The sequence below is a fragment of the Egretta garzetta genome, unplaced genomic scaffold (genome assembly GCF_000687185.1).
Source record: "Egretta garzetta isolate BGI_Z169 unplaced genomic scaffold, ASM68718v1 scaffold404, whole genome shotgun sequence".
Classification (NCBI taxonomy): Eukaryota; Metazoa; Chordata; class Aves; order Pelecaniformes; family Ardeidae; genus Egretta; species Egretta garzetta.
In genome coordinates this window covers 296,066-323,356 of record NW_009259323.1, presented here as the reverse complement: position 1 = coordinate 323,356, position 27,291 = coordinate 296,066, and the positions used below count along the sequence as shown (strand labels likewise).

At 40.4% G+C, this 27,291-nt stretch overlaps 1 protein-coding gene across 6 annotated transcripts in view; it reads right to left on the bottom strand.

Moving 5' to 3' along the window:
* The window catches only part of KLHL13 (kelch like family member 13), an 80,475-nt gene extending 53,384 nt beyond the window's left edge, over positions 1-27,091 (bottom strand). Inside the window, exons 1-4 of one of the 6 annotated variants that reach the window (XM_035892180.1) lie at positions 27,062-27,091; positions 25,870-25,934; positions 16,624-16,682; positions 7,434-7,508 (exon numbers count right to left, since the gene is read on the bottom strand). In XM_035892180.1, coding sequence (XP_035748073.1) covers positions 7,434-7,508; positions 16,624-16,643 — 95 coding nt within the window. In that variant the 5' untranslated portion in view covers positions 16,644-16,682; positions 25,870-25,934; positions 27,062-27,091. Of the gene's footprint in view, positions 1-7,433; positions 7,509-13,110; positions 13,157-16,623; positions 16,683-25,869; positions 25,935-26,387; positions 26,433-27,061 lie in introns of those variants that run through there. The other 5 variants (XM_035892178.1, XM_035892181.1, XM_035892183.1 and 2 more) reach the window with 5 other exon arrangements.
* Positions 27,092-27,291: the final 200 nt, after the last annotated feature.

Here is a 27,291-nt window from a genome sequence, read left to right as displayed (position 1 = left end):
GAGTCTCGTTGTATAATCATTTTATGATCTCTAAACAAAGCAAAACATATGTTAAGCAAAGCTTTCTCCAATGCATTCTTACAATTAGGGGTTTTTTAATCGTTCTTAAATTCAGCATTTTGGTTTCGGGAGATGCTGTAATTATCATTTTGCCCACACAAAGCAGAATGATAATATGCAGAAGGGTACACACACATCATGAGAAGTACAAAACATTATTTTCATCCCAATCAACATCAGAAGTCATGCTGCAACACCACTTTATTTGCCTGAAAGTTTTTCCAAGAACCTCAGAAATAACTAATATAACACCAAAGTCGCATCATAATAGCTCGGAAGAATCATCATAGTAACTCAGTAACTGTGGTCACCTGAAAAAAAGTCTTGCTGCATATGGCACAAAGCATTGGCTGGAAAATGCAATGCTATCGTCCCACATAACGAAGTGTTGAAATAATCAAATTTAAAAAAAAAAAGTCAAGCACTGACATCAGTCATGCTTGAACTGTTCCTGCCTGCCCATGTATTTACAGACATTTATAACTGCCACTGAATAGATTTTTGCAGTTTAGCAAACCTCAAACTGAAAGCAGTGTTGGTGTCTAGTGATTCAAAGGCAATCTCAAATGAACCCGGCACTTTAATGACACTAAAATCCTTGAAAGCTGAAGTTTTTGAGGCCTTTGAATAGCATATACTGGAAACATGAAAAGAAGGCAAGATTAATTCTGGGGACACCTGGGAAATCTCTGCTGAGCCAGCCATACGCTACTCCAAATCCAAAACCACAGGATACAGCAGCCAGATTAGGAAGGGAGAAAGACAGGGCAATAAGCCAGGTATTTATTCAATAGGGTCAGTACTGAACTCAAAGCGAAACGCAGTTGGTACCTTGAGATAAGAGGAACATTTGCCACAAGAGTCTCTGTAAACATCGAAATAAAAACCGTCCGGTGAAAAATAAACCTATGCACGGAAACCACCAGTTACAGCAACCACTGGACCACAGGAGTTTTACATAAACACTATTACAGAAAAGGGTTCTTTCTTTAGTGCTTCTCATCAAATTTCTGCAAACTTACCTTCTGGCTCATGTCCTGAATCAAGCAACAACATGCACAAACATACCTTTTTCTGTTTGATTCTTTAACTGAAGTGGGAACATAAGCAAACTACCAGCACCTTGCTGCACAAGAAGCAGCTGCTGGGGAGAATTTATTTAATAAAAAAAAAAAAAAAACCACACATGACAGAATTTTGCTGGGACCTGAAATGCAGTTTCAGGGATTTGGGGGTGGGGAGGGTGAGGGGAAAGAATGGCGATACCCAATTTAAGAACAAAATACTGATTTATTAAAAAGGAAAGACCTCTTTGAAGACTACCGGGTTGTTAAGTAATTACATTTAATAAAAAGTTAAGAAGTTGTTCAGGATTTATAGCCATTGCATCAAACACTTCCATGTAAAATAACTAAATTTGAGTATTTGCAGATAAGCAGCCTATTTAAGATTGTCTTTTATCAACACCCCAGAACAACACACAAGGCACAGCGTGACTGAGCTTTTACTTCATTGCTGTAATCTGATGAAGGCACACAGAATCCAAAGGGCACATATTCCATTTGGAAAAAGTAAAATTAAGTACAATTATTGAGCCTTAGCTTTCAAGTTGTTGAACACACATAATAAATTCTTTCTAACAGCAAATTCCAGTAATGTGATTCAGTTCTTTTACCCTCCCCTTCTCCCTCCCTTTTCTCCCAACTTCTGCATTGTAAATGGTCTTATAACCCAGTACGTTCACTGTCGAGAGAACAAGGCCATTCCTGTTCTTCAAAAACATTCCTCATCACCCCTAAGCCATGCACAGCAGACAGATGGCTAGCCCAGCTCCAGATCAAGCCAGCACGCATCACGTAATTACTCCTCACCAGCCAACGTCTGTGTCACACCCCACTAAACAGCAGCAACGAAGAGGATGTCCGGTTTACAATGACAGGCCAATGGTGTTCTGGCAAAGCCCCCAAGCAAAACCCAAGACAGACTACTAAGTATGTTATTATATGGACCCCGCTCTAATTATCTGAAAGCAGAACTGAAGACAGTCACATTGGTACTCTAATTACTGGGGAGACAGAATGAGAGAGGCAAAAAATCTCGCTGTGAGAGCAAAGAGGAACCCAGTCAATAGCTAAAGATGCTGCCCTAGCCAGGAGAGAAGAGCTTTACAAAGCCTGCAAACTCCTCTGCTTCAGTTTTCATGTTCTGCTTTACTCCCACATTGCTCTGACTCACTCAAGTCACGTCGATCCACATTTAAGCAACTGCAACCACAGCTTTGCTGCCCTTGTCCAGCTGGGGTACTGAGGACCTTGCTGACTTGTTGGTACACGACCTCCACGCTCTTGGGACAACAGAAGTAAACCGAGAGCATGTGAAGATTTAAACACATTCACTTCAAATTAAGTTTCCTTCCAGCTCCTTGGCCGATATACGTCCACCTACTAGACTGTCAGCTTTGATTCAACTGGCCTGTAACAGGTGAGCTGGAGCAGAAGAATGAAACTAGAAGTCTGGAATTCGGAACGGGGCAGTTGCATGCTGAAAATATCTGGAATCCAACGTGATAGAGCTGGGTGCGATAATATAGCTTGGGAAGACGGAAGGAGATTAGCAAGATGCTCAGGTTTCTGAAATGTCATAGGAAGGTTAGGCATAAATATACACTCAATACTGTAACGAGGCAGAACTGAAGCAGTTATAGCTGAAGCTTTTCTGTGACGGGCATACATCTACTTTTTAACAGTGCATTCTCATCCTCAGTTGCTAAATTTACTGTTACCTGCAGGAATCGTACTGATACCTGGATTGGGGATTTCAGCGTGCATCTATTTATGGCATTGGTAGTTACCAGGCTGTAAAAGAATGTAGCGTCTGAAAAAGAGAGTTGTATCCCTCAGCAGCCTTCACTGGTCCTGCAGGATACTTCTATAATACCTCTGAAGATCATGTGAAAACTTAATAGTTGCTTCAACTTTCACTGTCCAGGGCAGGACACCAACACAAATTTAACCCAGCACTCCCCATTTTTACTTATCCTTAACAACATTAGCAAGCTTGAAATGCAGCTCATTAAAAAAAAAAAATAAAAAAAAAAAAAAAAAAAAAAAATCAGTTTCAGATGCAAAACCTACTGATCTCCCCAAACAGTGAACACCCAAGCAAGACTGGTTATCCTATTTTTCCAGCATAGTCTCCACCACTGTGCAATTACTTTCTAAGATATGCCTGATTTTGCATCCAAGGAAACTAGAACCTGAATCAGACATCCCACACATCCAAAGACAAAGGAATCATCAGAAATGGATTGCCAAGCTGTATCCATGAACATAAACACACAAAACACCTCTAGCACTGAAAAAATGGAAAATGCAAGTGGGTTTTTTGGATTGGTTGGGTTTTATAATGCAAGTTTTTTGGTGTTCAGGTGTGGGGTTTTTTTCCCTTCAAGTAAGGCACAAACATACACAACCTTCAGTTGTTTGGGGGTTTTTTTGTTCATTTGTTTTTAAATGTAGGAAGTACCAACAAACCATTTAGCACCCACAAAGAAAGGCGTACTTCCCTCTTCAAAATTAGGTCACTACTTTTCTTATCAGCAAAATGAAATAAAACCGATGAGATACACACACAAAGAAGTTTTATGTTTTCTTCCCCTTCCCTTTATGAATAAATAACAACGTAATTCTTCCATATTTGGCTATAAGGGAGGACATTGATTATACCTGAATGTTAGCACCAAAAGTATTTTCTGGGAGTAAGGAATTTAAAGATAGCATTGTCGCTTTTCAAGATGACAACTTTTATTTCTGCTAAGGCAGATTAAGCTGCATATTAAAATTATTCATTTTTTAAACAACAGGCGTTATTTAAGTTTATGAGTGCATTATCAATTTAAGAACTATGCCAGTCTGTACCCAAAAGTGAAATGTCCAGTTTAAATATAGGGTCACACTGGACAAATTATGTGCAGAACAACAAATTCCGTACTCCCTCAAAGGGAGAACGTTATACACGCTATCCGAGTAGATTATTTTAGACTTAGGACTCTAAAGCACCTTACCATAAGCATAAAGTCACTTTGGATAAAGCCCCTCTTTTTAACTTGATGCATCCAAATAAACACCAAACTGAGCAGGGAATCAGTTACTCATCGCACTACACCCACCACTTGCCATCAAGAGTTGAGTTATAACCAGGACACATCCCCCCCAGGTGACAGGAGCCAGAGAGATGGAAGCGAAAGGGAAAACGACAGCCAGCATGGGGTTAGATTACACCGCTAACAACACGTCACCAGCCGGAGAACTTTCCAGAGCTGTATCTTTTCAGCAGAAACTGCTCACGCAGTATGGAACAGCACAAACCAGCCAGGTTCTCCAAGCAGCCAGCCTAGCTTGCGAGCTCACCCCTCCCATCAAAAGCAGGAACCTCGCTTCCTTCAGAGAGAAAATAAACTATGTGAGATCCACACCTATTGCTGCCCAGATCAAGATCAAGTTTCAAACATTTCATGTGTCAAAGGCACTGCATTACACACAAAATACTAAAGCTCCATTTGGACAGATGTTAGGATCCAGAAGCCACGTATGGATACAGTTTAACTGCAACTAACCCAGAAACGTACCTGAACCAAAACCCAAACCCAACTTTTAAATATGCAAGAGGGTGTTACTACTTTGAACCACCATTCCTTTCTTCATGCAAAGAAATAAAAAAATTAAGTGCTACCAATTTATTCACCAAGCCTGCACATAAATTTCTAGTCATACAGGAGTAACTTTTGCTTTTTTTATCAAATACTCCATCATCACAAAGAAAACATTACTTTTACCTAGTCAATACAAAGCCAAAAAAAACTCCAGAGATTTATTTAAATGCAAGTCAACACCAAAGTTGTGAGTTTTTACTGTATTAATCCTTAAGTCAGTTGGAGGGGTTGGTTAAAAAAAAAAAAAAGTAGTAATTTGGAAAGCTAAAAGCATTTATTGGGGAAACAAACTTTTGACTGAAGAGGTTAATTCTTCCACTGAGGTTAAGAAATCATTTCCTCCAAAACAAGCAAAACACTGTCATACACACCATACTGAGACCAGATGTGACCAACGCAAGTGTCCAATAAATAAGATAAGAAACTTGTCATCTCCTCAAAAGAAGTCCACTGGATTTTTCCCAGTCCTTTTCTAACTTTAGCTCTTACATGAATATATTCAAAAGGCTTTATATGAAAATGCCAACGTTCCCATTTCAAATGCAAACATACTTGTTCTAAAATATTCAGGCGTACATGCCTAAGAACAAAGGACGTAAATGCACGGACCTAATGAGAAGGAGAGAAAACGCAGGGAACGTCACTGCTACGGATGGAGAGAGCCATGACTGCTAAATAAAATCAAGTACAACAGAATGGCTAGAGGGAAATAGGATGGAGTGAAGAGGAACCGCTTGGGAAGCTTTTGAAGATGGAGAGAACACATACATCATAACTCTGCTCTGAGGAAAGCTTTTAGAATTTTTTCTTCAAGTTTCACAGCGTTATTCATTGAACAGCCACTCTTTGTGCTGAGCCGAAGTGGGACCGACCGGAACGCTGCCACAAGGCTGTACGCGCCCACCGAGCCACAGCAGTATACAACAACTTCACTCATACAGAAGGCTGAAAAGTGAAACTGGAGACTGAATATGCTCAAGTCGCCGTAAATGCATCCAGCAGACAAAAGGCACTTGTGTGCCTGTTTTGGGGAAGGGAGGGAAAAAAAAAAAAAAAAAAAGAGAGAGAGAAAAAAAAGCAGAAAATCTGTTGCTTCTAATCCAAGATCAAACACGTAGTGAAAAATCCCCCCGGAAGCGGAGAGCAGCATACTGATGAGTTTGATCATTCTTCAAGAATGATTTAGCTACTGCCAAAACATAACTTCAATAATTCAAACTGTTGTCCCATGAATTATGTGTTTAGACTGAGATCAAAGTAACGAGATTAGTCAATGAAACTACAGAAACAGCTCTATTAGAATTCTTTAGTCTAAACTTGCTAAAAAATAAGGTTCCTTAATGTCAGTACAACCTTTGAAACAGGAATAATTGAGCGTTTATTCTTAAGAAGGATGCTGAAAACAGTTCTTCAAGTATATTAATCTAGTTAAATGGAAGGTTGAAGTGGCATTAACAATCAAAATGAAGAATGTGGAAGCGTTAAATGGCATTAACAGAAAATTGCTAGTCATGAACAATGCCATTTGATGCAGCAATATTTTTCACCCACCTACAAGGGAAAACAAATCCTACCAACACTGTTTCCCTGCTGAAAACTCTTATTCATGCTACTGTATCTCATATAGCAGTGCAGAAAAGCACCCAACAGATCACTGTCACGTCCTCAGGGGGAAAAAAAAAAAAAAAAAAAAAAATCAAAACTAACATTCTTGGCACAATGAAGCTCCTTTACAAAGGAATGCCAGAAACTTTTCTACCAGCAGCTATTTCATTACAAACTTAAGGCATCTAAGCCCACATTTTCTTTTTCATTTAAGCATGAAGTTCTTAATTCAACTACAAAAAGCATGAAAACTAACGAAGTTACAGCGTACAGATTAGATTTTCCACAGAAAGATACTGCACTAGAAACACAGCAATGAAACAAGTCACTCCAACAAATTAATTGGATTAGACAAAACTATAATTACAGGTGTGCAAAGTACAGCGCAAGATAAAAATGTAAACAATTTTATAGCTTCATGAAATAAGGTTCAGTTAGCTAAAACATAATTGTTCCTTTATTAAGACCTTTATTTCAAGAAAGGAACACACTGAAATAAGGCTGCTGGAATTTCTTCTGGGACAAGGTGATCATCTCTATTCTTGCCCTAAATCTTTGGGTTTTCTTTCTAAAAAAAGAATAAGCACAAAAAGATTAAATAGCAGGTAGAGTGTAATCAAGACAGAATGGCTGGTTTCAGCATATTTTAAGACAGAAATCCCTTTCCAGCCATATCAGAAATGTTTTTAGCGCACTGAAAGACTTGGTAAGTAACTTAATGCAGCCTCATTCCAAAATTGGTTTTTAGATACCTAAAAGCAGATGCAAGGGCAGCTGGATCAACTAAACCAGAAAATTTCACAGAAATCTTGGCTTAAAGAACCATTAAGACTAAAGCTGGGTTTTCTCCTGCTCCGTTTGAAAATCACATAATCCATTACTTGAGGACCAAATGAGCTTACAACTCACTAACTAGGTCCTTTCGTTTCCTAAAGTCATTTGCTAATTAGCTCTTCCAGAATTCCCCGGTTTTCCAGATGTGAAAAAAAAGCTTCCAGGCTGCCATCCTGAAAAAACCCCCGACACCTCTGCAGGAATTCAGGCACTTCCAACATACCTGTCATGAAGCACCGCTGACACCTCCCCTCTGAGCAGAGAGCGATCCATGCTGCCTGGGTTAGCAACTCCCCTGCTGACCAAAGGAGATAAAATGTAATTTGTGATTTTCAGTGCGAGTAGCCACCCCAAAGCGTGCTTAACATGGCAGAACACACACAGTTGCAGCAAATAGCTGCCAAAGATCTGTGGAGTCCAGCTTCTCTTTTTTTTTTTTTTTTTTTTAAGTAAGAAAATTAAAGGGGTTGTTTGAAGAAAAAAAAAAAAAAAAAGTCACAGAAAGCCACAAAGCAGATGAGCCACGTTCTAAAATCTATTCAGGCACATCAGTATCCGCGTGCTGTCCGTCTCCATACCACCTTCTGAGGTTTTTACAGAAATGCAGCAAGGCTATCAAGAGCAGAAGAAAGAAAACTGACTCAAAAATAAATTCCATGAACTGAAAAGGAAAAAAAATTGCAGCCACATAAAAAGTGCCAGCCCCAATGAAAAACCTTTGTCCCAATCTTCCCCAGCTCCAGTGCACACAAACCCCTTCTGCATGCACTTTCTAGCCGCTGCTCAGCTGCGCTGCCTGTATTTCAGCTACTCCCTTGACTCCCAAAAACTTCAATTAGTCTTCTTTTGGCTTGCAAAGGCAGGATCTAATCTAGGATGCTAATTTCTAATTAACTTGTCTTGTATTCATGTGAGCTTTATGAACACAAGGAGAACATCTCAGAGGAAATATAACCACAGAATTCTGGTTCAATGCAAGGGCCAAAGCTTCAGTGCACCAAAGCTTCGCTGCTCCTCAGCTGTTAAAAGTCTGAACAAAAATGAGAGCAGACTTGGGCCTCATTTGAAGCACAAACAGTAAATGAAATGAGAAAATTGAATTGTTCTCTTACTTAATTATCTTTGTTCAACTTAGAGAAAAGTTTGAGAGGGATCTAATCACAGGTTTCCAATACCTAAAATGTAGCTGTAGAGACGATGGAGGTACTTCCTTCACAAGGATACACTTTTTCCTTATTTATTAAAAAAAAAAAAATCTTTCAAGAAAATGTGTTACGAACTGAATTACTTTCCAATGAAAACCAAAATATTCTGTATTAAAAAAATAAAAGTCACTGAATTTACTAGCCGTTCTTTTTGCCAATGAGGATGAAATTCAAAGTTGAACTAGGTCTTCAGACATTTCAATATTATGAAGGCTTGGGTGAATGTGACAGTATCTGTATCAAAATAGTATTTTCATTTCTTCTTTTCTACCCACATAGTACTTTGAGTCTTTGGACAGATCCACATTTCTGTTTTTAATCTTGCCTGCAGTACTACATCATTAGGCATGTGCCATTTTGCCTGACTGGTAATTTGTTTGCTGGGGGGAGCAAAGAAAGTGTTTTGTTTGCAGGATCTTTTCCCTTGGCAAGAGATTGAAGATACAGGGAACACAAAGGGTGCTGTTTCTCTAAAGAATTTAACGCATTCAGGCTAGCAAGAGCCTTAAAACACAGGTTACATTGATTAATGACTTAATCGATTTCTGCCATCAAATCAATTAGGATAAACTGCAAAAAAAAAAAAAAAATCTTTCACAAGCATATGCTGTCTGTATAAAGAGTTACTTTCAAATATACAACAATTTTTTTCCAGAAATATTTCTCCAACATCTTCAAGGTGCAACCTTCTATCCCTTCTCATCTACTCAGGTAAAAGCCATCTTTCACAAAATTAAATTACCCTTGTTTCAGAGAAGCTCCACATTTCTTAAACCTTTGAAACTTCTGAAATGCCTTCCTGCCTTACCCCTTCAGCCACGTTAATTTACTCCAGCACATCCATCCAATACTCCTGCTTCTCTCATCACATCAAGCATGAAAAGCTGCTTTCTAATGCCCTTCAGGGCTCAGCTTTGCTGTTTTTGCAACATTCGTTCCCCTTAATTAGGTCAACCTTTGGCAAACCGTCCAACAAGCATCTCTGTGTTTTCTTTCATGTGACCCCTCCACACACAAAGGTGCCTTAAAAAAAAAAAAAAAAGCAGCACAAGTTCTCCTTCAAAACAACCTCCAAGTCGGCAGTGACACATGGCACTTGGCCTTGGTCTGAGCGCTGATACATTGCAGCTATTTCTTCTTAGTCACTCGGTTTGATTTTCTACAGATCCCCATCAGGACCTGCTCTCTTTTTGTGCTCCAAGTTCTAAGCACTTTGGGTGAAAGATGTTTTGCTTTACCTTTGTATACCAGCATTGCTTGTCAGGTGAGTATTCAAACAACAAATTACTTAAGGAGAGCTTCTGCAAACTAGATATTGAGCTGTACTTTTCACAGCATTTTCTCGTACACACAAAATTAAGTAAAAGCAATTAAAAGAGTAAAAGATCTGAACTCGTTGCAGAACCAGTCGTTCATCTAGGTGAGGTAAAAAATGAGAAATCTCCTTCACAGGACAGCTCATTAATTTCTTCAGTTTTTATTTTTTCTTTATTTAAAACACAAGACTGCATCCAATAAGGCAGACTATCGTAAGCCTTTGCAGCAGGAACCAGGATCAAGGTGGCACAACACAGGTAAGCATTACAAGTGCAAGGAAGCAGCAATTGCTAAGGCAGCACTTTGCCTCTTACAAACCCAGTACAAAAAGCTGACTATATCTGCTCAAAAGCCACCAAAACTAAACATGACAAGGGAAGCAAACTGATTGCCGAGAACTCTGCTGGAACGGTAACGGCAGGGACCCAGGCCTGTCCATCAGGGGCTGTTCCAGTCCATCTGCAAACACCCAGATGCAGCATCTGTTGAGTCAGGGTTGCTTAGGAGCAACCGTTAAAGAGGGCATCAGACAAACATTTTAAAAAAGATTCCCCATGGATTTTTCTCTTTGATTGAAAAGACACTACGACAGTGTTCCTTACTACGTTGTTTTGTGGTTTTTTTTTAAAAAAAAAAACACCACACACACACACAAACCCCACCACCATACTGTTTCCAAATCTACTCAGTTTTGGTTCCTTGAAGCAAAAGCACGAGATCATTGTTAAAAACAAAAGTTTTGTGAAACTGTCCACAGTCTAAAATTTAAGGAAGCTTCTCTTACTAAAAACCCTACACACTTCATATCGCACACAGGAGTTCATTAAAATTCAGGAGTAGGCATACGCTGGATCAGTTCAGACTTCCTGAAATACCATTTGCAAGCGCTGCAATGCCAGGTAAGCCGCATACACCAAAAAGGAAGCGAGACTCTTTACTAGAACAGGACCCACTACACTGAACTCCATCATACAAAACCATATTTAAAATCAATGCAAGTAATTGTTGTTTTATGTAAACCATTCTACTGCAAAACTAGCTTGTACAGCACACGACACAGCACTATTAAAGCAATGTAAACAAATGGCTTGTGAAAAATACGCTCTAACATGCAGGATGCAAGCTGGCGATGGGAATATTACCAACCTGCAGAGTAGAAAGCTCCAGAAGATCTACCACCTTGCCCTCATCATCCTAAAACACATCCCAAAACAGTCCAGAAGTACGTCCGCACCAAGGCAGAATACAAACTGTTTCACTGCATAGCTATGGCAACCTTTAATAAGACATTGTACAGACCACAAAATAAGCCTCTAGAACACGGGGAAAGAAAAACCTTTATACGGTCTTAATGCAATCAAACCTATAATCTCAAAACCATTCAGCAATTTCAACCTCTGCCTAGCGTTTGTAGGAATACAATCACTCCTCTGTGCTCCCGAGCTAAAACAGGATTATTTCATTGCCTAAGTCCACCGGCATCTGTGCCCTGACGGATCTTGGCTCTCAAGTCGATCCGTGTTTTGGCAGTTATGGGCTTCCTAATTTGAACTCTGAGAGTGACAAGTCTGACAATACCAGAATCATTGTTACGTTTCAAGGCAAACACAGAGTGAGATTTTATATAAAGATTTATGTAACTGAAGTTTAAGAACAAATCTGTCTGCTTGTACAGCGTTAAGTGCAGGATAAAAGCTGGACTTAAAAAAGCTCGGAACACACTTTTACTCAAAGTCCAATCCACTGGTTTGCATGAGCCACTGGCCATCGTCAGAGGTCTCTCCTCTCTTTGTACATTATTTCTATAGTTTATCTGAAGCAAATCAGCTGCTCTTTCCACACCAATGACCATGAAGATGACACTGCCTCCAGCCTATACCCCTGTGCCTAGACTAATCCCTCAGCCTACCTGCTATGGCTTTGTAGCCAACCACCTCATCAAGAGCAGGGTCCTACAGCTCTTCCCCACCAACACCTCACAGCCAGTAGACCCCACAGACACGTCTCTCCAGACTGTAGCTGAAGGGGCACCTTTTGCCACATCCACCATCTCAGACTGTATTTCAGGTTTGGACAGTAAGCTGTGAAGAACCGGGCTGGTGAGTCCCATGCACCTAACACGTTACAGGTGGCAGAAGGGTTCTCCCGTGCCCCCTTCCCTTCTTCAATGCCCTTACTTTTTTGCCAGCAAAGTTAGCTTTTGCCTGAAGATCTCCAAGGACAAAAAAACCCACCTTGTTACCCAGCATCACATCTTTTCCAAAAATGGAGCAGGGACCTGAAACTCACCCCTCTCCACAAGGAGCTGCATGTGACACCAGGCCAGGGCACTGCAAGGACAGTCTCAACCCACTGCACTGAAAGCGAAGGAGCAGAAAGCAGAATTTCTGCAACGCTGAGATGCATGTGTCAAAGCATTGTTTTAAATGAAACATTCTTTTGAATTTTACGTTAGCTGACCAACTGTTCCATGCCTGGATTTGCACAATGAATCAAATGTAAACTCTCACATAATTACACCAAGATGATTCAAACTTATCAAGCTTATTAGTTAGCCCAAAAATATCCAACTGATGTGACGTAAAAGCATTCTTAAAATGTTTAAGTCCTTACAGATTTACTGTATCTTCAGTGTTCAGCAAAGCACTGGCAACTCACCTGCATTTTTCATCCCTCATAAACCCTTTCTCCAATTTAAGTCACCTATGGCTACAACTTCAGCATATTAAAAGCTCTTATCAAGCTTATTAGTTAGCCCAAAAATATCCAACTGATGTGACGTAAAAGCATTCTTAAAATGTTTAAGTCCTTACAGATTTACTGTATCTTCAGTGTTCAGCAAAGCACTGGCAACTCACCTGCATTTTTCATCCCTCATAAACCCTTTCTCCAATTTAAGTCACCTATGGCTACAAGTTCAGCATATTAAAAGCTAATTCATCACCACCTACACTTAATAAATCCACACCAGTGAAACCAATTCCACTGACAACAGTTTGATTAGAGGAGCATTGGATTAAAAAAAAAAAAAGCACACAGATGCAATCCAGCAAACACAAGTAAAAGAAAAACCGGTATTATCTCCAGTAAGACAACAGGACTGATGACATTTGGATCGCACTTTCTCCTCTCTTGCAGTGAAAAAAATCCCAGTAAGAAACCAGCTGCCGACTGTCAGTTATTTTAAGAGCATAAAGCTTTGTGTGGTGACTGAGACCAGGGAAGGCCAACGGAACATATTAGTCCATTCAGGAGGAAACGCAATAGCTTAGATACAGCATGTCCCTTCGGTGTCCAACTTGTCACATACACCCCTAATCTACTGATTACCAAGGGCACAGCTCAAGTACCTATCACTACTGTACAAATTAGACTTACTCAGACATGGGCAGATGTCAAGTAGAACAAGGCACCCTCATTCAGCCTGTCAGGAAAAAAAAAAATCAACATCGGGAATGGGTGTATATCTCTGTGTTTTGGTTGAAGTACTTTATTTTTTAAGTTTATGAATGTGGGAGTCAATACTACTAGGTGAAAAGGCTTTTATTGCACATTCTCACTTTATTAACAAAGACGTATTTTAACTTATCGGACTAAGTTGCAGCATATATTTCAAACCCTTCAAAGCTCGCTGTTTGAGCAAAGCCAAAACATTTTTTCCACTTTTAACCAGAAATCCTGTATATTCAAGACTGCCCAGTAATAAACCATGATAAAAACTGTAACAGGTAAACAGCAATTTCCATTCTACATCCCACAAGCTTTATATAACTGTATAAATACCACTCACAGAAAGAGATATTACAGCACAGAGGTTAAAGCCAAGGTTATGATCACGTAGAACCGGGAAAAGAAACCGGTTCCTGCACCTCCATGCTGCAACAAGGACCAAACCCTATTCAATTCACAAGCTAGCCCATTATACCTCACCCATATTCACCCTTGCAATATCCCGTGAGAATTAATGAAAGTAGCCAGATAGGCATTATCTGTTCTTGCAGCCACTAATGCTGACACCGAGGAGTCTTAATGTAGGCAAATCCAGAAACGCTGCTCACAGCGGCTGTCATCGGCTGTACGCCTTACCCACTCTCAAGTATCAGAGCACACCCCGCCCCAGCCATATGCTGAAGACCATGAAAAGCTGACTGCTATGTACTAAGGTCCTTAACGGCAACCATCTCTACAAATTAAATGCCAGCCCCACAAAATAACTGTGATGTACTTTTCACAGAGCCTTTTCCGAAAGTTACCACACTAAAATACAGTCAACATCTGTAAACATTCAAAGAGAAACATATGTATTATCAGTAAGTGTGGCATCACTACAAAAATATTTTAAGGTATGTAGACTGATACTTTGAACACTTATACCTAAACTTCATTTCTTGAAAAAAAAAAACCAAAAGCTAGAACAATCACATTCCAATTTTATTAAGCTGAGAACAAAGATCTTATTCAAAAAATGAAGTTATGTCTCAACTGCAAATTTTTCCAAGCTCTGTCAAGTGATACCCACCTGACAAGTAAATACAACTGTACTTGTCTAACACACTGTATCTGTCTCCAGCACATCAAACTTGTGCAAGCCTGTACAGACCAGATGGCCACACAAGTTCTGCTTCCTTCCTTCACCCTCATACGTTCTAGAAAGCTACAGCAAGAGTCTAAAGACCTTTTTTTAAGAGGGTAAAGATTTTCAGTATGAAAAAGCTCCTTTGCCCTAAGGAAACAGCCTAGAAAGTTGAAACAAGAGAATCTGAACCAAAGCAAATCTTTGGTGAGATCCCCTCACCTCCTTACTAACAGCAAGCATATCTGTTACTGAGTTTGGAGAATTTAGACAGGGACACTTAAGAGCAGCGTTACCCTCAAAGGAAGCAGCAGACCCCTGAGCAAGTCCCACCTGGCTTACTGGGTCTTGGGGGCAGACCGGAGCAGTTCGACAAGCTGCAGAAGAAAGCTCTGCCCGCAAGATCTAATCCAGGGACGCTGCTCAAGCCCTCACCAGAATCTGAAAACAGGGAGAACAACATGTGCTATGACCAAGCAATCAAACTCTCCACTACTCTGGTTATCTGCAAAAGGCATGACAGAAGGTAATATTTTTATTTAAAAGATTATTATTTAAAGTTGTTATTATTATTAAATAATATTCCATATTATCACTACTACTCAGCCAACTGTGACAAAGCCTTCATGGACTTTGGCCACAAGAGAGTGATCTCAAGATCACAGAGTAAATCAAATCAATGTTGTAGTTCCTAAGTCAGCTGGATCAGCAAAGGGACTCGTCCTGCTGCTTCATAAAGAATCCAGCACCTGGCCAAGACACCACTACACAGAAATCCTCCCACAGCCTTCCTGAATTGGCAAGCAGAGCCTGGAAGAAGCCAAGGGAGAGATGACCTCAAGCCAATACTATCTTGAAGCAGATTTTCTCTTGACTGAAAGCATGACAGACTACCAACTACTATTTGCAGATGCCAAACCTCATCCCAGAATGAGGAAATTAAGCATTAATGACATTTTTTGAAAGTAGTTACTAAACTACAAATCACAAAACTGTATCTATGAAAACATGCAAAGGGCTCCAGGATGAGGGAAGCCTAAAAACCATTTAAAAAAACTTTTGCTTACATCTAGGTAACAAAAAAAGGCAAATCCCATGCAAGAATCCAAACTGGTTCCTACCTGGGAGTTTAAGCTATTACTAGTCTATTATAATAAAAGGGTATTTTAAAATGTTTTTTAAAAGAACAGAATTTTCATGGTGTAGCAAAAATAAAGGCAAAAAAATTTAGAAATCAAGATGCCTGAAGCAACAGCAGTTCTTCTAACTTGAGCTCTTCGGTGCCAAGAAAAGCACTGGAGTTATCCACAAAGGCACCATTCTCGTAGATAATTATCATTAGAACAAAGCAGTAGCTCCAGAGTATCAAAACTTATGGTTTAAAAGAAAGCACTCAAGACCACATTATTCATATTATACTTAAAACAAAAAAAATAAGCACAAAGACTATCATGGAAAATCCTAAAATAACATGCTGCTTAAATTCTCAACTGTTAGTGGAAATTTGGCAAGGAAAAGGAAACACTGGGACTAATTGCCCCAAAGGAAAGAGCTGGCTGATGAGTCTATAGGGCCAGAAACAGAGTATTTATGGAGTCCATCTGACAAATAAGACATTGCATCACCTAACTGTGATCATAAAAAATGACCTTGTTTCCACAGAAGTAAATCCTTTAAGTACTTATTTAGGTATAGTTATATCCTGACACAGAGGTTCTTCCTTTACTGTCATTATTTTGGGAGCACAGTTTAACTTCATGCTCCTAGAATATTGCTGGGTTCCAGCAGACAGGAACTGAAAGCTTCCAGGAAAGCCTTTATTGACTGCTACTATTCCCATCTTCTTCGTGGCAAATACATCAGACTTCCAATCAAAATTAGAAAGGGACAATAAATTGTTAATAACCTGTCATGTAGAATCGGTAGCACCTGTAAGCTTGAGAAGGGCTTCTTTAAATACCAATTTAACCCTACTAAAGGTTACCCATATAACCAACATCAGGGGGTTTTACTGATGTCCAGAACACATTCAGCAGTCAACAGTAAAAGCCTTCAGCAGACTGATCACTGTAGAAAAGTTAAGCGCCATGGTTAATCATTTATGAAACCATACATATGCTATTGCTCCGTCTTCCAGCTCTTTATTTCAACAATCAGCTTAGTCTATGGTTTCCACCAAGGGCTCTATATTCACAGCTTTCCAGAACCAACTGAAGCTGTTACGCAAATGGCAGAGTTATTGTAAGTTAGCAAAAAAAATAAATAAATTCCCACATTAGCATTTTGGGCTTTTTAGAAAACACACATCAGTTACTCACAAAGCGTCTCTCCACATCATCTCTGATAAGCGGAAATATCTCCTCTGTTCTTCATGCACCTGTAGTCAAACAGAAAAGAATTGAAGCAGTCACAGACAGACATCCCAAAATAGCATCTGCCTCCCTGATCCCGTGGATTTTCACAAAACAAACCAAGATTCGTTCTAAACATTCCCACACAATATGATTTTTCCCCATTTTGCTATCTTTCTCCAATAAAATTACAGAGATAAAGGAGCACAAAAGAAAGAAAACTGCTTCTTGTTTGCATGCCTTACGCTGCCCTTTGCTGTGGAAACAAGGATGAATTATGAAAACTAATCAAGTGAACGGAGAGTGCACATGGCCTAGATTTTTCAAATAATCTCTTGGTTTAACCCAGTTGTTCCTGAGCCTGCCTATCCCATGAACAATTTACTAAAATGGAAGCTGTGACTGATTAAAGCCACCTTTTATTTTAAGAGGGAGATGCAAGATGTAATCACATTAATTTGTAGAGAAGAGGCCAAAATTTTAATGAGTTCCATTTTTAAGATCTAATACAGTTGATCAAAACCTCCTTGTTCAATTTTTCATGTCTCAAGAGTGTGATATCTTACAGCCATTAACCAAAATGAAAGACTACAGACTATACTCAAGTGTGTGAACTTGTGCTTCCACTTGAAGGGACAGCAAAGAAGTTGCAATGTTTCAATTTGCTGACATCATTTACCAGCAAGCGTTACAGATACAAACTAGGCAACACCCCTGAAAAAAGCCACACTTCTGATTTTTGGTCTTGTATATATTTTACATTGATAAACATAAGTGAATGATAAAAAATTAGTAGCTGTAAGAATTAAATACTTCTTTAAAGCAATTTACTATTAATTCACAGCCCAAAGCAGAAATTCCTATTTCTTAATTAATACTTTTAACTACAAAAGTAAATTAGCATTTGTAGATATGGTCACAAAACAGTAAATCTGTGTAACAGATTTCAAACAGCAGCTCAGTTATATATAACAGAAACCAGAAACTTCTGCAAATCATCCTCTCCCCTCCAACTGCTCTGTACATTACAAATAAAATTCAGACTTCAGGGAGTAGGTCACAAGCAATGCTAATTTAGGAGCCTGTCTAAAATTTTGTTAAAGCAGATTTACACATTCAGTGGAAAGAAATCACACACAATATTTGTAGGCATGAATTCTAAATTCAGTGTGTGCTTTGCAATACTTTAAACATGCCGTAACGGAGACGGCATCAAACAGAATCGTTTAACAGCACCCAACTTGCCTGCTCCCTCCCACTGATGCTAGAGCAGCTGGTTGAGTACCTTGCTTCTTAACTCCTGGTGTTGCTGCACCTCGGGACATCCTCTTGTTTTAAATAAATTCCAGATTTCCCTCTATTAAAGAAGTCTGCTGAGTAAATAGGGTATGTTCTATCTATCCTCCATCATAAACCCAACATGTTCAAGAAGTACCATGCACATCTGAACCGTTTTCCTACCATCACACTCTGAAATAGTTATTTGCAAAGTCCTACGTGATGTGCAGCCTGGTTGATGCCGTTAGGATGGATTCTGCAGCCTGACTCCTTGTTTCACCATCCCGTGGGCACCGCACAGACCTCTCTGGTGAGGCAAAGACACCGCACAGCAGCATGAAGGAACCAAAGGACAGGTGGCCCTCAACTTTGCAGAACTCTTAAGGTTGGGATTAAGTTAATTCTAAGAAATACATGAAGTTGGCCTCCTCTTGGGCAAGCATACAGCACAGATGGGTTTGCGTATGTAGTTAAGCATCTTCTTAAGGAAGAAATTCTTTACAATGAGGGTAGTGAAACACTGGAACAGGTTGCCCAGAGAGGTGGTGGAGGCCCCATCCCTGGAAACATTCAAGGCCAGGTTGGACGGGGCTCTGAGCAACCTGATCTGGTTAGCAGTGTCCCTGCTCACTGCAGGGGGGTTGGACTAGATGACCTCTAGGGGTCCCTTCCAACCCAAAACATTCTAGGATTCTATGATTCTTTCCATACACCTGCTGAGTGAGGTCAAAGCCATGTCCCCTTGATGTGGTTTTAATGGGGTTGCTTATCTGTACGCATCAGCTATGCTGCTCACTCCAGCTTGCTTACAGTTTGGGGAAAAATACCTGACCTTTCAATTATTAACTACAGGTAATTTTTTTTTTTAATCCTTCCATTTTACATCATTTCCCTAAACACGTCACTCCAAGTCAACTTAGCTGCAAGTTTGTTAAAGTTTTTGGAGACGTCTTAGTAGCACACAGTAAATTTGTGCTGCACCCGACAAAACCAGGCCTGAATTCCTGAAAAGATCTGTTTCACCTTCTTCCAGAGACTGTTTAACACATTAGACTGGCCAAACTATTTACACAGAGTCAGTACTACCACAACTAACTTTAACCCTGTTGCCTAGCTTCAAATAAAAAGCTATGAAAGCACCTTCAAAAATGAAATCCCTTCTACCCATACATCTCCCCTCACCTGAAGGTTTTTCTGGGACAAGGTTTTAGCAGAACAGCTTATGTTTTCTGCTCACATTACTCAGCCTGTGAAAGAAAGCTGAGCCAATGATACTGCGAGGTGAAAGCTGAATTTACTTTTTTTTTTTAAATTTGAGCTTTTTTTCTTTAAACAGATGCTGATGGGACAAAAGAAACTACATCTCTGGAGCTGCATAGCTGGCTTGCAGTAGAAAATAATGAGAAATGCTACAGGGTTTTTTTTTTTTTCTTCCTGTACATAGGGGAAAACTAAAGAATACAAGAACAAATAGTGCAGGATGGGCAAGCTGATGCACACAAGTTCTAAAACAGGCAAATGACGGATTTTCTTCCAATAACGTACAAAATTCAGCAAGTGCATGAGGAATATTCACCAAGTCTCATTACCACAGAAATTCAGACAGTTCACATCGTGTTAAAAACAAAACTCTTCATACTCAGAAAAGTTTTAGTTAACTTTCGACTTTAACAACAGATCTGCTACTGAGACTTTTCCATCCCCACCGTTGCTTTTCCATCCCCACTGTTCATTCCACGTGCCCAACAGAAAACCATGAGAAATTCACACCTCCGCTTACAACTTTACAGCTACTCACTGTGTCCCCAGAGAGGACAAATCCGAGCACGGGCACGAACGCACCTCCCCTGCCCAGAGCTGGGGGCTGAACTTCTCACTGCTGTGCAAGTTCCTCAGATCTCTGGTTTGTGGTGTTCACTCTTGTTGGTGCTGTTACATTTTGCGGTCATTCTTTCAGATATGCAAAAGTGAGTACGTATATTTATGAATAATGATTCATTTCCTATATAACCCATTATATTTAACAACCTTGAGCATGAATTTAGGAAGACAATTTAAAAGGGGTGTGGTTAAGACCCATGTAAAATTGATTAGCATTTCACAGGGAAGTTAAACTACTACTTATTCCAACTCCATAAAATAAATAAAAACACTACTTGTGTTGCTCATATGCCAGTCCACACAACTCACATAGCAGACACCCTGTAAAACTGTTTTATTTTTATATTTCATTGTCTATCAGGATGCTCTAGATCTTTCAGAGTTGACAGATGATGCACATGGCTTATACAGGTTACCTGTATCAATTACAGTCAGCTCTTCAGGAACAGCAGCAAATTAGTGACACAAGACACGTCAAAGAGTGTACAACAAAGTGTGTGGGGCACAGTCCAGGAAGCCACTAAATCAACAAACCCACACATCCTCAGTGGCGAAAATATGAGCATACAGTGAACACGAAAAGTACACTCATGGGGTCAGAGGACAGCCCTCAGCAAACACATCATTTCTACAGAAGGCAAGCTGTTCTCAAATGATGCTCAGAAATCACACCACCACTGGTGTTCAGCCTGGGGAAGAGGAGGCTGAGACCTTATCGCTCCCTACAGCTGCCTGACAGGAGGGGGGAGCCGAGGGGGGCGTCAGGTTCTGCTCCCTGATAATGGGCGATGGGAAGATGGGAAATGGCCTCAAGTTGTGCCAGGGCAGGTTTAGGCTGGACATTAGGAACAACTTCTTCACCAAAAGGGTTGTCAAGCACTGGAACAGGCTGCCCAGGGAAGTGGTGGAGTCCCCATCCCTGGAGGTATTTAAAAGCCGGGCAGATGAGGTGCTTAGGGACATGGTTTAGTGGTGGGATGGCAGGGTTAGGTTAAGGGTTGGACTTGATGATCTTAAAGGTCTTTTCCAACCTAAACAATTCTACAAGATGCTATGATTTAGCCTGACCTACAGCGTTACCGCAGCCATTTCTCTAGCACAGTAGCCAATGAAAATTAAAATCATAAAAAAACTAGAACTGCTGAAAAACAGACCGTTGACTAAATCCACAAGGAGCAAGAGGCTAAATGCTAGCCTGGGAACATTAATGAAGGACGCAGTTCCACATTGCACTTAGTCTGACCTAACTACCACTTGCCTACCTTGTGCTGAACCTAACCAGCCAGCCAGCCGCACAATCCACCAGAGCACGGCAGGGGCAGGGCCAGCACAGGTATCCTTGCGTCAGGCGGGCAGGGTGATCCCACTCACCTGGGGGCAGCCGCGCATCCCCAGCACCCACGGAGCAACCACGCAAAGAGCAGAAGAAAGCAGCACCGTCCCTTTTAGCAGCAGCTGATTACATCCGACATTGAACTATACTCTTAAAAGAACCGCTTTAATTTCTAATTAATAAAAGAGAATTTTTCTCTAAATACGGAGAAGTATATGCCTGAAAAGGCTTTTTTTTTTTAATCTTAAAAGTAGGATGCAGAATAGCCTGATGTAGGCATTTTCAGCATGAACTTTGTACATGTTTCGGGACATTAGCATAGCCTCCCATTTTTTAACAGGCATCAGAGTTGCATTACCTGAGAGCAGTATTAGCATATATCAAGTATCACCTGGCAATCAAGAATTAACAAGTAGAACCATTACTATTTACCACCTACAAACTAGAAGTATGTAAGTATTTAAACATTTTCAATAAAAATCAAGCCCATGCACAAAAGAAACCCCATATCTTAGACTACAGAAGGTACAACTGAAGCTACCAATTTGCTTCAGTCAGCCAAGGTACTGCATTTTGAACAAGTCAGTGTCACAAAGGAAGCCAATAAACTCTTGAAATACAATGCTAGGTAGCAGAACAGATCCTATCCTAATGGAAATTTAGTAATTGTATTAAGCAAAGAATTTTTACCCACCAAAAGCAATGCTACCATGCTCATTAACTGCAGTTACATAATGTCCTTTTTAATGTACTTTAAAAATGTGTTCAATAAAAATTTTATTTGACCTCTTTTAGGAATGCAAAATAATCCAAGCTTTGTGTTCACATAAGCTTAGAAGTCTTCAGTAATATTTTATGTATTAAAAAAACCCCCTATCTTCTCATTAGTATAGTAATTCACTCATATAGCAAAAGCAAATAGTTCTCTGAAGAAGACTGAACCATTAATTCGTTGCTTATAAATCACATCCAAGCAAAACACCTGCAGTTTAAAATGGCACCACAGGCAGCAGGAAAATGCTATGCCGTATCGGATGCCCCTATATTATGCTCTCAAAATCAGGAGCTTCAGCAATTACAGCATAGAATAATCCAACCCCAGGGAATGGGCTTTTCTCCAATTAGGTTGAGCCCTAACAAGACCGGCTCTACACAGCAATCCTAGCCTGGGACCAAAGGAGAGGGGGGCAAGGAGGAGGCTGCAGATGACACACCACAGGGACAAGGAGTTTAAGGTGACAGCACGGGGAGGGGACAAGGAGGCAGCAGGGACCAGTGTCCCAAAACACCAGACAGCACAAGCATGACAAGCCAGCTCCCTGCCAGAGCCACACTGACCTGAGGGGTCAGTAACCTCCCTGGGTTCACATCAGCTTTGTTGCTTGGATGGCAGCACTGCCCTGCCTCTTCTGCCCATGGCCCAAACATCTGCACCATCCCTTCATCCACAGCTGCAGCTCCAAGCATCGTTCACAGCTGTGCACGGCACCCAGACGGTCTGGTAGTGGCAGCTGCCTAAAACACTGGTGTCCCCCCACTGCTATCACTACACCCCACAATCCAGAGCAGGTCCCTACCAACGACGATGCCCACACTCCTGTTTGCGGGGTGTCCAGACTATAAAAGCAAGCATCTTCCATGCCACTCCCCTATTAAAGGCAGTGTGGGCTTCTGCCTCCGTGGTTATGCCTGGAGGAAAGGTTTTAATCCTTCTCTCTCGAGAGCCCTGGAAGTAGAGAGTTATGACTCTCAGCCTACGTGGATTGCTTCCATTTGTCAGGAGCTCCATTCTGGGGAGTGTATGCCACAGATTTAAAGGCATCAACTAAATACTGCTCTGTAAGGGTTAATGAAAAGGCCAGTTCACACCAGACTGAAAACAAGTGATAACAACAGGAGATTAAATCCTGTGAAGCTTCCTAGTAAAATAATGCACACTTCAGTAGACTGAAATCTTTCAGTCTTCAAAAGTGACTTTTGGATAGTCAGCATACATTATCTGACAATAAGAGCAAAAAAGCTCAGAACATTGCAGCCCACTTTCCGATTTTCTGCTGTAAAACCTTCTGGTACCCCTCTCCTATATCGCACACCAGAGCATCAGAGCTGCCTGCTCCACCGAGAAACGAAATCTGTGGTATTTCCTTAAGCTACCATTCAAGTATCCATGCGACAAGCCACCTTGGAATCACTTTCCACTAAACTATGAGCCTTCCCACCTGCTCTTACTTCAATCAGCCACATCCTTTACCTGCAGGCTTCATCTAAACCACTTCCTTAGGAAAAAGAAATGTCTACATATGCAGATAAAGGCCTGGGAAAAATGTTTCTGGACCAAGTTAGTCAGCATGATTTCAAACACCAGTCACCATCAGCAAGCTTACTAATTCTGGAGCGCTGTTAACGGGTGAAGGTGGAAGCCAAGGGAACACCAGACTGCCGATCAGCTTTGTTTTCTAACAGCTATTCTGAGCATACCTTAAAAAGACACAACCGCCGACCGGATAATTCAGGAAACACTGGGTCATAAGGCTATCCAGAGCACAACATGGCACACACCACGCACGGGCTTATCGTAAGCCAAACAAATGACATGAGAGTTGAGTAAGATGCATTTCACATGTTAGTAATTTAGCTTATTACTTAGTAGCATGTGGACATTTTCTAACACTACGGGATTAGTAGCAAATTTGGATTTCTAATGCTACTTGTCCTAGAAATGGACATTAAGAACCTCCCAAACACGAGGACCTTGATCACCAGTACAACAGCAGTCCAGCTCTTTTGGCCCCAATTACCACCTCAAAAGAAAAGGAAAAGCCACACAACTTTTAGGTAACTGATTAGCAGGGAACAAAAAACCCAAGATTATTCTTGATGCCTCAACTTGTACCAGGAATCATTTCCATCCTTAAAATTCCTCTTAACTACACCGTACATGCATGATTACTCTCTGACATTACATACATTTGTTCTCAACTCTACAAGAAATCGCAAGGGTTTGGTCAGAGCAAATCCGTGAACAGCGAAGTTCCCTGGCTCACCTTTCAAACAGCGAAGCTTCTTGCTAAATAGGACCATTTAAAATGAATGAATGTTTTACCTCTGAGCAGCACAGCTTAAAATTGTTAGCTCAGTCTATCCATGATCAGAAAAAGTAAACTCAAGCTTTAGCCACATTCTGGTAAGATTTCAAATCCATTTAATAATCTACAAATATATACATTTGTCTTTTTCAGCTAACCTGAATAAGCTTCTCAAAAAGCTGAAAGCAGTCAGTCTCCAGTGTCTCCCTGTGGCGCATACGCTATTTTGTACGGAGAACTAAACAGCTTCCTAGGTCTTTATCAGTTATTCTAATAAGTGACCTACGGCTACACAATTGGACAATTACAGGATTTTCAAAGGAGAGTTCTGAGATTTTAAAGATCGTGACATCGCCTAACAGCTCAAGTATATCAACCAGTTTTTGAAAGCCCTGGGTAAAACCCTGCTCCCATGGAAGAATTAAACATGACATGGTCAGAGACTTCTACAAAAGAAAATTAAATATTTTTCATTTGAACATTTGCATGTTAAGCATTTAAACCACTGCAAAGACTTTAGATACAAGAGTTTCCAAGAGCTGTTCATTTCGAATTGACTATATTCAAATCATGATATTTAACAATACAAAAGCCTTCTAATTTCTGTCCCAGTAAAGGCTGACAAATAGCATCAACAGCATCTGCTGAAGATTTACACTTTACAAGTATGCTACTCACCCACACAGTCTCTCGTAAGTAATCTATTTTGTACTGGGAAAATTCATCAGAATAATTTTCAATGCATCAATTTAAGGATGCCTACTGCAACATCTGGAAAAGGCTATATAAAGAATACAGAGCATGTACACATAAATATTTATTTATGTATCCTTCAAACTAGAAAGTTTCAGGCTACCAACACCACAAAAATATCTGAATATTCTGATCAACACTCAAGAATACCTTTAAAGGTGCCTGATTTCTTGGATACATGAACCATTTAATCAACTTCCATTAAACATCTAATCAACATCTGCGAGTTTCATATCAGGAAAGCACCACACAGAAGTCAGATTTGAAAGGTGAGACCAAAGACCTGTTTAGCCCAGCTACCAGTCTAACAGCATTCAATTTGAGAGCAGTGAGAGTAGAACACCACTGCACGCTGACAGCTTCCGTCAGCCAGTGTTTTTGGGACTGCCTCCACGACCTGCATCCAGAATGCAGTCTTTACCACTCCGCAATTCACTCTCTTCTTCCGCTAATTTGTCTAATCGCGTTTCAAACTAATTTGCGTTCAAGATACCCTGTGACAATGGAGTCTCGATATAATTATACACTAGATAACAGTGGAGTCTCACAATATAATTACACGTTACAGGAAAGCATCCTTCAGCCACCACCTCAATCACTTCCTAACACACCACCCATAGCAGCCGTCCCACCTCCAGTGCCATACTGGCTGCAGAGACTTCCCCAGTATTGTTTCCCAAAGAGTGCTCCCCTACTGAGCCACCCCTCTGACTGACTGCACTGCCTCTTTACTGCGTGAAAAGCTGGGAGCACATCCACATTGAATTACACAATGCGTTGCCTAGTTATGTTAATTGTACAGGAACAGTTTCACTGGGGTTTAGCCATTAAAAAAAAAACATAATATTTATTTGCATTCACAAAGCATCTCAACTTGCTTACTGTTCATGGCAGGATCCCAGGGCTATGTTTCGCCATTCCCAAGTAGTCCAGGTTAATTTTGACATCTAGAACAAGGTTCAGGAAGAGAAAAAAAAATTGTCACACACATTTGCACACTATTATTCACTGTAGATGTTATTTTAAAAAACTGCAGGGTACAGCATCTCCAACCGAGTTAACTATTGGTTTCTGCAGCTCTTTGAGCTCTATCTCCACTGTGAGTGGAAAATTGGATAGCACCACTTCTTGCCTGGAGGGAAAGTTCACATAACTCACTACAAATCTGTGGCATCCTGCTCTTTTCCGTGTATACAGAATATTTCATACACAATTCTGCAAGACCACAGCTTCAAATAAAAATCCATTTCAACAACTGTGCAGAAGAACGAAAAAAGAGCTAATTTTTGCTTTTAAGCTAGTCGGACAGTCCCTCTGTACATCTCCGAAGTACCATTTTACAGAAATCACTAAATGCATACAAGTCACTGAAGGTACAGAAGTCCTAACAGAAGTAATACCTCGCATCACGACACTAAGCCAAGCACACTTTTCATTAAGTTCACCCCCCAGCTGCTTTCCCAGCAGGAAGCTCTCTGGCTGGGCTTGCCAAAAGAGCACCAGTCACAATGGAGTTGAAATAGCACAAAATGACAGCGCAAGGTTTCACAGCCATTTGGAAGTCATCTCACTGGCCAGAATGAACAACCGGAGAGCCGGATTTGGGAGGAGACACTGCTTTTCTTTTGAATGCTGAAAAGACAGCACGTCCAACTGAAAAGGAAAAAAGCAGCCAGTTACCCCAATGTGCAAAGAGCAATTAGCAGTATTGTCATTTGCAATGGCAGTCATTTTTTTTTATTCATTCTAACGTAAAACAGAGCGAGGAAACGCTGGCAAGAACGCTGCCAGCTTTCGCTTCCTCCACGTTTCCTCTCAGAAAATAAAAAAGTTGAAGCGTTACACTTGGCAACTCCTACTCTCACATTCAGTTAGCACCAATAAGCGAGGGTCACTCCTACCATTCAATGAACAATATTTTTTCAGTTACAAGCCCTTGCCAACCTGAAGTTATTCATCCCCTTAAAACAATACTAACAACAAAAATCACATAGGAAATCACAAGTTAACCAATAGTAACACCTAAGAAGCACTGTGGGACATTCAAACTTCTTAACCAAAACAAAGGAGTTACCTGAAGATTACAGAGGCTACTGCAGTCCTATTTCATGAAGCTTTCTTCCTTTTGATACTCCTTGAAGTGCGTAAAATTATTTTCCTTTTTCTATATGCACATCTATGCACGGCAGCCATCAGAAAGACCCATGTTCCAGAACTAAAATATTAACGTCAGGAACAACACACACAATTCATCGGGAAAACTCTTACACAGGTCTTTTTGGTGAAGAAAGCCAGAAAGGCAAC